The sequence below is a fragment of the Ylistrum balloti genome, unplaced genomic scaffold (assembly GCF_031769215.1).
Source record: "Ylistrum balloti isolate Yb309-2 unplaced genomic scaffold, AGI_CSIRO_Ybal_v1 Utg371110, whole genome shotgun sequence".
Classification (NCBI taxonomy): Eukaryota; Metazoa; Mollusca; class Bivalvia; order Pectinida; family Pectinidae; genus Ylistrum; species Ylistrum balloti.
The window spans coordinates 25,623-39,372 of NW_026782610.1; the positions used below are offsets into that span (position 1 = coordinate 25,623).

Below are 13,750 nucleotides of genomic sequence, written 5' to 3' on the forward strand. Positions count from 1 at the left end.
AATTTCGCTCAGGACAGAGCTAATTGTTTCCAGTAGGTTCCGCCATAGTAAATTCATCAACGCGGTAAAAACATTAAATGCTAATAGAAACATTGATTTACATAATATCCGTCGATAAGATAAACAGGTTGTAAGAGCTATCACCTGTCTGATACTGTCTGAAACAGAAACGAGTCCTATATCAGTGGAAGATGATTAACAACATGTCGTTCACAACTCTTTTTTTTTTTTTTACTAAAATTCAAGAAGTTAAGTAGGTGCATAAGCTTATGAATATATGAAACTGCAGACCAATAAGTGGAAGTTGTCCTTGATGAACACCTTTGATAAAATAAATGAGCAACAAAAAGTGGCAAAGGCAAATTCTTGAAAGACTTTCAGTGCTTTGTCATAAATAGTGCGATTTGATAGGGCCAGGGAGGACGTCAATAATTGTTCAAAGGCTGGGTACAAGATGATTTGGAGTTGCAGATGGGAAAGGATCTGCCGGTGATGCCAAAGTCTTAAACCAGGCAAATTCCAACAAATATAGGAGTTAGCAATAATGTTGCGTCGGCCTGCAAGATGCCTACTTCTGAAGTTCGAAATGAGTAGCGGATCTTTACTAGCTGTCTAATCATTACCGACATGGGGGCTTCATTTTTATTGTAAAATAGAATGGAGTGGTTTGACCACAGGTAACCTCAAGTATGCAATGCAAACAAAATATGATAACATTATAAACGGGTAACATGATGACTTACGATAGTAAAGGTGACAATGGTGTACAGGACCAATGTGCGGTTAGAAAATGATACGAAAATGATAGGACCACTGAACGTTTAAAGATAATGTGAAAGACCTCACAAATCAGTGCTTGCCTCTAATGTTAATCTTTTGTAATGGTTAGGCTAAATAATACCTATGATAAAATTTACCAGGCGTTATTGAAAGGGACAATCTTGTAAACTTCACAAGCTATTATAGGTAAGCCAATCAGCGATTGCAAATCTTTACAAAGTTTGCACTTTGACTTATTATAAGTAAAGCGTGAATAGTTGTTACATTTGCCTCTCCTACAACATTGACGTTGTATATGTCACACAATCAAGTTTTATGCTCACAAATGACATCTGTTGGCAGAGAGAAAGAGCGTTTTTCCTCTACAATGGAAGGCCAACTTGAGCTGCACATCAAGATAAACTATTGCAAAGTCTTGCCATTTCTTATGTCTCCTCCACAAACATGAGATCATCCAAGATATGGATAACAGTATCATAACCTAATTTGGTGACACCTATCCATTCTAACGAAATGCTAAAATCCAGATGAAGAACGAAAAAAAACCCATCAGTAAACAGGTGACATAATAGCACTGACTATTGATAAGTCAACTTGTATAAGAGGTATACTATTATAACTCTGAATACAAATTTGATGTCTGTTTCAGCCATAACACACGCTGTCTCACAATGCTTTATATGAGAAATAGCATCTTCAACGCAAACATAAGTTTCGTCTGCAGAATATGTGAGAATACTACTATTAACAAAACTAGAACTATCACAAGGGTAATACATGTAGTGAATGAAATGAAATCCCCCTTGTGGGCTTTCCTTGTTATCAAGCCAAAGGGTGTAATTTAGTAAATAAATGTTGGAAAAATATCCCCAAACCTCTTTGCATATTTTATGCCAATATTGAGTGTTAATTAGAACTAGATCATGGACCTCATGTCCCTAGATGATATAAAGGGAGGCTATTCGGGGAGCCTTGAATAAGGTAAGCAAGCTGATCTGGGTTATAATACTATATTCTAATTGGGGCTGTGGTTGATTTGTTGTTTCCACTTATAGGGTAATGATGTGGGATTAGAGGTAGGTTGGTTGTTATGTTCTGAACTTTTGAATTGTAGAGTTTTTTTTCGCCTTTTCCACAGATATATAAATAGTTGTGATCATCATTATACCAATATCAATATGATTAGATAGAATACACACATGGAAAAATCAATGATTTCGAAATACTAATTCTGTTAATCGTTTACACCACAAATACAGGTATAATAATTATTGATATTCTCTATGGCCAACCGTTACAGAGGAGAAAGCCGCCGATACAGATCCCATGTACGGTTTCTCGTGCGCAATATAAATATATTTTAGTAAAGCCCTAATCCAGTTTTTGTCACACCTGTAATTGATGACCAATCAAATGGCATTACACCATTAACATTAGCTCCGTCAGTACATCCGGTGTTATACCACCAACCCGCTTGTTCAGTTGTGGCACAGCCAGTATGATCCCGGTCATGCGTACTGAATGGTTGATTTCGTGAGTCTTTCGAGCTATCGGAAGGAGACATCCCCGAGGCGGTGAAAAAAGGTGTATAAGTGATTGTAAAAGAGTTGACTTCCGAGTCAACCTTAAACTCAGAGTAACCGTCAAATCGCCAAACATTAGTATTATCATACAAACGCACACCACAGGTGTAGGACTTCTGATCAGTGATGAGATGTATATACTTGTTGCCTAACCAGAAATCTCCCTCCAGATCACCGAAACCGTCAACGTACGACTGCCAGTCCCTATTGAAACTGATATTTCCGTAACGACGATACTGAATGTATGTGACTGCATTGTCAAAGTTGCATAACACTTTGAATGCTGTTGGTGAATTTAATGGTTGTATATATGTAACAATAGCGGTGCCTGTGAGTCCGTCGTTAAATCCATCAGTACAATCTGAAACACAAAATTTCAATACAGATACTAATCTAAGCAGCGGCCTCATATTTAAATAAACTTCGTAATTTTCATATATTCTATAATTTTGGAAAAGTGTCATGTGTATGTTCGGAACCATGCCACTGTTCGAATGGATTACAACGTGTTTACGGCAAACCTCGGGGACTTAAAAAGTCCACTAGCAGTGTTTACCACCTGCTATCTTAGACTGTTCACAAAATTTGCTGTGTTTCGCGCAAAGACATTGTTTACACTTTTCAAATAGTAATGATATGAATTAGTGTTGGGTCAGTTATATTTCATTTGTATATTTTACTGTTATAACCAAACGAAAGTGCAAAATTTAATCAGATTGTAAAATGCTATCATGTTATTTATCAGTTATGAAATTAACATCTAACCATGAAGTCCCTTTAACTGTAAAATCGTTTTCACTAGAAAAAAAAAAAAAAAAAAAAACTAATGTTAAGCGATATCATCTTCAATCACATTATTTTGTAACAAAAATATTGCTGAATCATGTCTATTCATCGCATTCATGTAGTTTATAAAACTCATTTTTGTCACGTTACGGTTTGTTGAAATAAACCATTTTAGTTTAAACATATTTTATTACAAAAGCAAATGGATTGGGCACAAACGTATAAGAGCCCTCTCCACTATAAACCATTGTCACATTATATCGCCTGTTGGACAATTGGATGCTTTGAAATGCAGAAGTATGATGTTAAAGAGGCTTAACACCGGATATATATTTATGCTTAGTGACGTAAAATAATTATCAAAATTTTTCAATAATGGACAGTCACCTAAACTATATCATCTGGTTGTTAACCTTCATCGAATCAACGTAAGCAAAATTTCAATTTATAGAAAATAACGACACTTCCTTGGAATTCATCTTATGAAAAATAGCTTTTTGTATCAGTAACAGCAAAACAATGTGCACATGTGTCTTGAAAATGTATCGATATATACTTAATACCTGTCTACTTTTATTTCTCGCGGTTACTTGTTCTTTATGTTGAAGTACATTGCTGTTTTGTTTAGGTTCTCGGTGATTACTGCTAATGAATTTATTTAAACTGAATAACTGGCCAAGCAGAATATGTAACGAAGTGAAAACCAATCCCTATATTTACAGTTTTCTGCTTCAATGAGATTTAGTTACCATTTTTATTTAACCTGTCTAATACTACAGCAAAAGACACCAACAATTACAAATTGATCTATTATTAAGGTAACGATTTTTTTAAATGTTAGATGAAAGAAAGTATTTTAAAGAAGAACATCGTTCTTCTGTACCGATGTACAGGCGTCAGATATGTGCATTAGGAAACATGTATTTTCTTATATCTTATTCGTGATTAACAGACAGTCTTGGTTCCTTTCGAGGCAATCCAGCAAGTCTTCGTTTTTTATTAGAAAGAGAATGAAGTTAAAAATACTATGTTTATTTGACTTAAAGGTCTCGAAACTCCATAGCAACCAAAAACTGTAACTTTGTTTGAAAAAATGCTTCAATCCTACATTTGGCAATGTTTTGAAATTTAACATTTTAAAGATGATATGAATATGTAGTGATTCATTTCTTTATAAATAAAGAGTTGTTGTCTGTGTTTACTTCCTAATTACTCATGGTCAAGAAACTCATTGAAATATATAATCGAAGATCACGTATTTCGAATTTGTGATGATAATGTATGCACCGTTACGTTGAAATCCATCCAAAACTTCCATAGTTTTCCTTGTGTAACTACGTCAACAACGTGACAACATTGAAATTGTTAAAACTTAAACCGAATCACGACTTTAATTACGCCGTCACAAAAAATAGTCCACACGCAAATATTCTACAAAACATCATACTTCGTGTATAAATATCTTACCTGTACATCCATTTCCTACTTAGTATACGTCTTACATGTGTAATTATTTCTTACCTGTGTAGCAGGTTTGACAGAACTTTCCACTACAACCTGTTGGACAAAGACAAGAAACACCATTCCATGTCCCCGAGTTCTGACATGGATTCACCTGAAAATATAACAAATTCATTTAAAACCAATAGTCATCGAGCTGAAATTAAACAATGAATTTAATTCGGAATGACACATTTCCGTTGTGATGCATTAAAAGGTAATGTAGTTTGCTGTACAAGACATTTTACCTACAGGTTATTTCGGATGGTCTGAATATTTTTCATGGCCAAAAACAACAAAAAACTCATGAAAATAAATAAATAAAAAATAATACAATAAACAGGAAAGGCCGAGATTTTCAGGAAAATTGATATGAGTAAGATGTTTTACCATGTTTTTAAGAGGTCAAAAAAAGGAAGGAAGAAGATAAGATAACCACATAACCACCTAACAACCTAACCACGCATAACCACACATAACCACACATAACCACACATAACCACACATAGCGTTATAACCACACATAACTACACATAGCGTCATAACCATACATAACTACACATAGCGTCATAACTACACATAACTACACATAGCGTCATAACCACACATAACTACACATAGCGTCATAACCATACATAACTACACATAGCGTCATAACCACACATAACCACACATAACCACACATAACCACACATAGCGTTATAACCACACATAACTACACATAACCACGCATAACCACACATAACCACACATAGCGTTATAACCACACATAACTACACATAGCGTCATAACCATACATAACTACACATAGCGTCATAACTACACATAACTACACATAGCGTCATAACCACACATAACTACACATAGCGTCATGACCATACATAACTACATATAGCGTCATAACCATAAATAACCACACATAGCGTCATAACCATACATAACTACACATAGCGTCATAACCATACATAACTACACATAGCGTCATAACTACACATAACTACACATAGCGTCATAACTACATAACTACACATAGCGTCATAACCATACATAACTACACATAGCGTCATAACCACACATAACTACACATAGCGTCATAACTACACATAACTACACATAGCGTCATAACCATACATAACTACACATACCGTCATTACCACACATAACTACACATAGCGTCATAACCATACATAACTACACATAACTACACATAGCGTCATAACCATACATAACTACACATAGCGTCATAACCACACATAACTACACATAGCGTCATAACAATACATAACTACACATAACTACACATAGCGTCATAACCATACATATCTACACATAGCGTCATAACCACACATAACTACACATAGCGTCATAACAATACATAACTACACATAGCGTCATAACTACACATAACTACACATAGCGTCATAACCATACATAACTACACATAGCGTCATAACAACACATAACTACACATAGCGTCATACCTACACATAACCACACATAAACACATATACCTACATGTACCCATATTACCTAACAAAACCACACATTAAGCACCCACATAACCTCACATAAACCACATATAGCCACATAATCACGCGTAACCACACATAGCCTTATAAAAAAAACTTTATATGTAATGTTTGTTAAAGTGAAAAATACATATTAAACAACCGGATATTTTCTCGACCATGAGTTGTCAAACTAAAGCCTTGATATTCCTTTACATATATGCGATGTCGTGTATAGCTAACTGCACAGCAAAGATAATTGGTAATAGGTTATACACTAGACGTATGCAAAATACTAAATATGTTAGAAACTCAGATAATAAGAAATCAATTAGTAAGAACATACTTGAATGTACTTGTTGGTGCGTATAATTCATTTTACACGGCATTGAAAGCTGAGAGCTGCTATAGTGGTGTTATGCTTTGCTTTACAGTTTACAAGTGCATTTAGGTCACTTAGTTCTGTATTACAGATCGATACTGTTGTGTGTACTTTAAGGCAGTTGGTTTTTTCATTAGCAATTAAGACCGACTGTTACGTGTACCTGGTCTACATCTGATGATAACAACATATCAATTTCCTATGGTAAGGCTCAAATTCTATAGGTGTTTTAATGGTTTCTATGTTCACATAGAAGTGTAAATTTATTTGAAGTGTTGATTGCTATATCGATAATTATTGAGCATAACATAGGAAGATATCAAATTACCATCAAAATGTCAGAGAGAGAGAGAGAGAGAGAGAGAGAGAGAGAGAGAGAGAGAGAGAGAGAGTAGCAAAAAAAGTGAGGTAAGATAAAGTGCACAAAATGTTTACTGTATTAAAAGGAAAAATCTATGGAATAAAGAAAAAAATGATCTCTTGATATTAATTAGCTTGACTATTACGATTATAATATTTCAAATAATCCATTTCTAGAAAATATGACCATTGCTTCTTCAACGAATAGGGTTAATATATCGCAGTTGATTACAAAAAATAACATATAGACTTACACCACCCTGTCGGAACACATTCTCTTCTTACTGTTTTAGTGTTCTCAGTGTAAATATTTCCTTTCTTGATATTAATTTTTGATAAGTTTCCGGTTTGAATTGTGATTGATTAACAAGTTGACATTTTCTTCTTTTGTTTGATAATTCACCATAAATTTGTAAATGTTTATATATAAAGTATTTGTTTTATTGGGAGTTAGGGGATTTTCGTTAGCTTTAAACAGCTACTGTACTGTATTGTAAACTAGTCAGCCATTTTTCATAATAGATACATTAACGATGTGTAAAGTATGGCGAGTGTATGAATGGGACATGACTTCACTTGGTTAGGTCTAAACATCGCTTTTCTTTGTTACATTAATTATTTTCTAGAGGTTTTAGTTCTCGCTAGTTACAATAATTAAATCTACATTTATCAGCTGTTATGATAATAATCTACACATCAAGAACTATTCGAGAGGTGTAGAGCTTCACACTAATACCATTAACGAGATGCGGAATACAAGGGCGACTCCGACAAGGTTTTTTCATTAATTTACAGCTGTTTACAGTAATTGTGAATGTGAGATCAATGGAAGTTGGCAATGAATATATTCAGTTGTTGCGTGTCAGGATTATAATGACGAAACCAGTGAACAGGTCAATGGCCTTATCTCCTGTGTCAGGTAAATACAGAACCCCTGCAGCATATGCATACATTGTACATAAAAAACGCAGTGATATTCAAAGAAATTATTGTCAAAATAACAACATTTATGTGTAATAATCATTTAAAGACCCTGATTGTCTTACAGTGGTCTTAGTTGATCTTGAATTAATGCCATATCATATCGAAATTATACTAGTGCATTATCATTGCAAATATCCAAACTTACTGGTAGTTATCATTTGAAACTCAAATAGCATTATTAACATTTCAATTTAAAATGAAATAGAATGGCTTGGAATCAATGTTATTCTATATAAATATCCATTTATAGGGATTAATATCTAATGCAAACTATTTTGAAAATTTATGATAAGAATGAATTCAAAGTCAAAGGATTTGAGGAACGATTCACAACTACTACATTAAGGTATGCGCATTATATCATCAATGGACAATGTACGCAAAATATGAAAAAAAGAAAACCTATCTAGATTGGAACTAAAACCTTTAATGGGACGTTATATGAATGACTGATATTATCACTCATGTCCCTAACATGTAAGTTATAAGAATCAGGATGGAAATCTTTATCTATCAAGAATAATGCCAAGATTGTACATCAGACACACAAGCAGACAGGTCATTTGAAGGATGCAATCCTTTAGTTTTTGGTAAAGAAAGAGACAGAGAAGAAGGACATGGGAGAGAGAGAAAGAAAAAAAAAAAAAAAAAAGGGGGGGGGGGGGGGGGGGGGGGGGGGGAGAGAGAGAGAGAGAGAGGAGAATTAAGTTTAGATATCATTTCAATGTAAATATCTTAGACTTTTGTGCTTTTATATGCTTTGATAGTAATAGTTGTACTTATCACAGACATAGATTTGTTTTTTGAAGATTTAGCTTGAATAATTTCTCTAAAAGAATTTAAAGTGGGTGAATAACAATTAATCTACATGTATCCATACCGTCGTTAGAAATAATAACACCTTGTTCTGATTGGTGATTTTGATAGGCTGGAAACGGAATTGGGTAAATATTTTATGCAATCCTAGTTTTTTCGGAAGAAGGACCTAATGTTTGACTATATATTTTGTAAATATCTTAGCTTTGATCTATTTTTGTGTAATAGTTGTACTTATAGGCTGGAAACGGGCGTTTTGAAGACTATATATTTTGTCCGCCTCTTTGACGGCGTGATTCGGTTAACAGTAATTAGAAGATGGTCAAATGAAGGACTGACGTTTTTTTCATTTTTTTTATTTACTGGCTTCTATGGAGCTATATACTCGTTCAAATGAAAATTTAGCTTTTATCATGATTTCGTTTTGTTATCACAGTATGTCGCTAAACAATTAAAGAGTATTTGTAATTTAGGGGAAAACAAGAATGATATGTAAAAAAATTATTATTTTCTGTTACACGTGTATAGAACTATGGCAAAATTTGAACAAAAGACAGATTTACACGTACACACCTGAAAAAGTACAAGGAGAGTAAGACCAGGCCATAGAATATCGAATCAACCGCAACATTTAAACACCACACTGTAGGTTGGGTTGATACTTTAAACATTTGAAAGGGGGATTTCTCCTCATCAAACATGCAGTTGAATATAGATATATTTATATATAGGATATTTATATACATATATATATTTATAGAATATATGGATAAAGGTTGGGGATGCCAGAATGTTACAAAAGTAAAGAAATACTTTTAAAATGCTTTCTTAAATCTAACTTTTATTACCAGAACAAACATTTAAAACTTGATTTGATTAAAACTGCATTCTTGATACGCATTTAGAATTATACAAGCACCAAAAATGAATTAAACTGCATCACACAGTTGTTCCGCCTTTCAATGTTTCGTCAGTGACACGAAAGGCCAAAAGTTTAAAACCTTAGAAGCGACTGAGGCTAACAATAAATTAATAAAAAAAACCATTTAGGATTCACTTAAGTTTTGTTGTGAGTACCGTATGAAGAATGGATAATTATCGTAAATTTATATTGAAGATGATTTACATGAATCGATCATATTACTTGTATCTGAGGTTATCCACTTTTCCCACTGATATTTTGATGATGGAATTTAAAATGGCCACTTTTGAAATTGTAAAAAGCTGAAACAATCACTATCAATTTTAAAACTAATAACTGCGCGTGAGGTACGATATACTACGGTGTCGGTTGTAAGACCCTCAATTATTCTGAAGATAAATAAACAATTTGATTTCGTAAACACAAATGAAGGTAATTCACATTGTAATAAGTACATGAAAAAGTAAAAGTTAGGAAAACAATTATTGATATACTAACCATGTTTTAGCGAATTTCGATATTAACATTATATGGCTTACGTCGTTCTCAAATTACGCTAAAAGCTTAATTACATTAATTATACACGAAAGCGTGAGCAATCAACACATAATGCTACCTATTCGTAAAAATCAATCAATAATGTTACAATACAAGTAATTATACAAGCGGAATGTTTAAAAAATGAATGAATAAATAAATAGCAATTACTTTGAATACAAGGAATAGTAACCCCGAATACGAGCCGTCATCATTCTGGACACGTAGCCACTAGAACGTGAATAACACATTGCATACAATCGAACTTCAAAGTGATGCTTTTACTCGTTATTTGACTGATTTCCAAGTCACTCGTTTATTTTGATTAAATGATTATATTTTGAATAAAACTACGTTATTTTCTGAAATATCTATGGTTACGATAACACAACTGTTTTACCAGACGTACCAATTTAAACATGAAATACGTTGAGTATTGTCCTAAAAATTGATCTGAATATCAATATCTGTGTATTTTCAAATCAGGTACCGTATCTGAAAACTACAGACATGGTTACGGTAATACAATTGTTTTGTCAGACGTACCGATTTAAAAAGGGTCGCATATAAACATGATATAGGGCATGTCAAATGATCTGAATAAAGTTGTGGCTTTAAGTTTAAGGCATAAGTTAAAACCAAATGATCAGATGTGTTTTACGTAATAACTAAAGGAGTTGATTGTTATCAGAGAATCTATGATAAAAAGAATGAAAAAAATATCGTGTTAACATTTACACCAGCTTCTCTTAACATCCTTAAGTACGTTTGCTAATTGTAATATCGATGTAAAATGTAAGTGATGTCATCATTTGGTTGATGAAAATTATGAGGACATTTTACGATCGTCATAGATATCTCATTGTTTTTACTCTGATGTCCCTTAAAGTACATGTAGCGTTCTGTATCGTTAACTTGTTGCCATGTGCATTCTTGCTTGAAGACTAGCAGAGGACACCATTAGGGTCGTAAGGAATAACAACCCGACAGCAAGATATCTTCATTATTAGTCTAGTATTTACTCTAAGGTTGGAAAAAACTCTCCATGAAAAACATTGTCGAGTATTTAAAACAATCGTGATTCCATTTCACAATGGATAAATCCAGGACAAGATAAGAACAATAGAGATATTCTGATAGGGATGATAAGACGATACGTCGCAGCAGGTCAAGCGTATTCTACTTCCTTTGACGACATCAGTCATACAAATTTGGAATTTGTGAAATGGACAATGATGGATAGTTTGTTCAGATATTTTATACTGAGTGTGTAATGTACATAAATAAGGCACGCTTCGTGCATTGGTGGTGAAACAGTCAAGGCAATCAGCAGTAGTGTTATAGATGAAAGTTTACAGCAGCAAAATCAACGCTTGTTTTTTCCACACTTAAATGATAATTTATACAGTTATGCCTATTAAATGCCAACCGTTCCAAACGATTTTTTTAATGTAATTAGATTTGTTGAAAAAAATAGTGATTCAAATATATACATATAACTATCATTGATCGATTTAATCATACAGATTCAGTAGTCTCTCGTGTTCATCGGTGGAGTCAGATAACATAGCAAGCAGCACCAGCAAGGTGCTCATTTAGAGACATAAATTCCTGATCTTTCTCAACATTCAGGAACATTATTACAATATAAATTCTGTAGGCATCAAAGCAGCTGGGATATGTTAAAGGTTGCAACAAACACTAGGCTAACAGCATTAACAGGATATGACATTAAGATATAAATAATATTGTTGACAGCTCTTACAATACGTGTTACGAGTCAAAGATAGAAAAAATCCGCTCCACAATAACTTCAATACTTCGCTTGTTACAATGTGCATTCTGGATTTGAACATAGCACAGGATACTATTAGGGCCGTAATGCAAAGCATCGAGAAAATACCAACATAATTTTAATATAAACAATAACATTAATACTTAAGAAACTCGAAAGGTCTTCAGCAGATATTATTGATTTCGCATGCGATTGGTATCACGGTAATTAAAATTAATTATCTATATTGTTAACTTTGCTCATTGTAGGTCGATATATAGAGCATTAAAGTTTGGGTTTCGGAAAAAGGTGATTTAATGAGCGATGTCCAACAGCAATCCGCTGTTTTGAAACATTTGCTGAATAAATACCAAAGTTCCCAAGTTAGCATGATTTTGCTATGTAGACATTAAATCCTAACTGTTTTTTTACACGCGCGAGGGAAGACAGAACAAACAACAGAGGTACTTTGGGCGCATTTAATAAACATCCCTTTAATTGATCAGATTGAACTGATACTGGAGTAACTTTCCACGTGTATTCTATACTTGCTGACATGTAAAACGACAGATCAGAATAAATAGAAAAACAATTACAAACATATCTCATATAATCAATTCAAACCCTCTTCAATGCTTAAAACTGAAACCAATATAACAATAAATTCATCAATAGGCGGAGCGTCAATAAATATAATGCTTAAGATATTGGAACATTTGACGCTTCCATCTGTATACCATATTTTTTATTTTGTAAGAATACATGTAACACTGTAGTAAACCAGGCGGACTTACCGTCGTTGTAGGTGCATCTTGAGTGGTAGTGACTGTCGTAGAAGGCACAGACTGCGTTGTGGTTTCCAGTGTGGTCGTTGATTCCAGTTGCACTAATGAGTCGGCATCTGCTTTTTCATATAAGGTGTAGAACCCACTCACATTAGAGTTAGGGCAAGGGGAAATGGGAGAATGTTGGTGAAAACCGCAAAAGACGTCGGTCGTCGAAGTCTTGTTCAACAGGAAAGAAACACACATATTGTTGTTCTCAAGACATCGGGAAGCACACCTTATGAGGGAAACCGATCCAATAACTCCATAAGGCGCATCAGAGAGTGGCAAATTGCATTGCCATTTCAGCACGAAAGTGGAATTTTTGACAGTGACGTTTTGTCCATTCACACTAGCCACAAATATGATAAATATACATGTAAAAAATGAAATGTCGCAAAACAAATTCATCTTTCTTTAAACTGAAAATGATCATTGAAGAAATAGTGCAACAAAACTCTTTAACTATTTGTTGTCTTCCAGATTAGGGTACCATTATCTTATAATCTGAACAAAACTTTTAGACCTTCTTCACAATCCCAACACATCTCGAATTTTAGACAATATTGTATCATTTCTAATATGTCATTGTAATTCCTTGTTTCAGTACTTCTTTATCAAATGGCACGATGCAAATTAACATCGATATCAGGTCTTTCAAAATAACAGGCCAGGTTTAAATTCATCCGTTATTTCCCTGTTATTTATGTATAAGTTTATCCTTAAACTTAGTGTTGATCCTGGTGATCACACGGTTTCGGCCCTACATGTTGTCTCCATCATCAGTATCCTCTGATATGATCCCTAGCCAGACAGGTCTGATGCTTAAATTGTCTCTATCGATCTGGAAACAGTATGCTGGGTAACAGTATCGTTAGTTAAGCGACCTAATGTTCATGGTTTAGAAAAAAAATTGTATTTACTTTCCCACCTTAACGCTCACGCAGAGCGGTTATTATTAACGGTTAATGGAAGCTAGTGTAGGCATGTCTGA

At 33.9% G+C, this 13,750-nt stretch overlaps 1 protein-coding gene across 1 annotated transcript; it reads right to left on the bottom strand.

Moving 5' to 3' along the window:
* Positions 1-2,140: 2,140 nt before the first annotated feature.
* Positions 2,141-13,167, bottom strand: LOC132560763 (angiopoietin-1-like). The gene is made up of 3 exons (XM_060225441.1): positions 12,727-13,167; positions 4,671-4,764; positions 2,141-2,724 (listed from the first exon to the last, which is right to left on the bottom strand). Exons 1-3 carry the CDS (start codon positions 13,165-13,167, stop codon positions 2,141-2,143), a joined length of 1,119 nt encoding a protein of 372 aa, XP_060081424.1.
* Between the last annotated feature and the right edge of the window lie 583 nt (positions 13,168-13,750).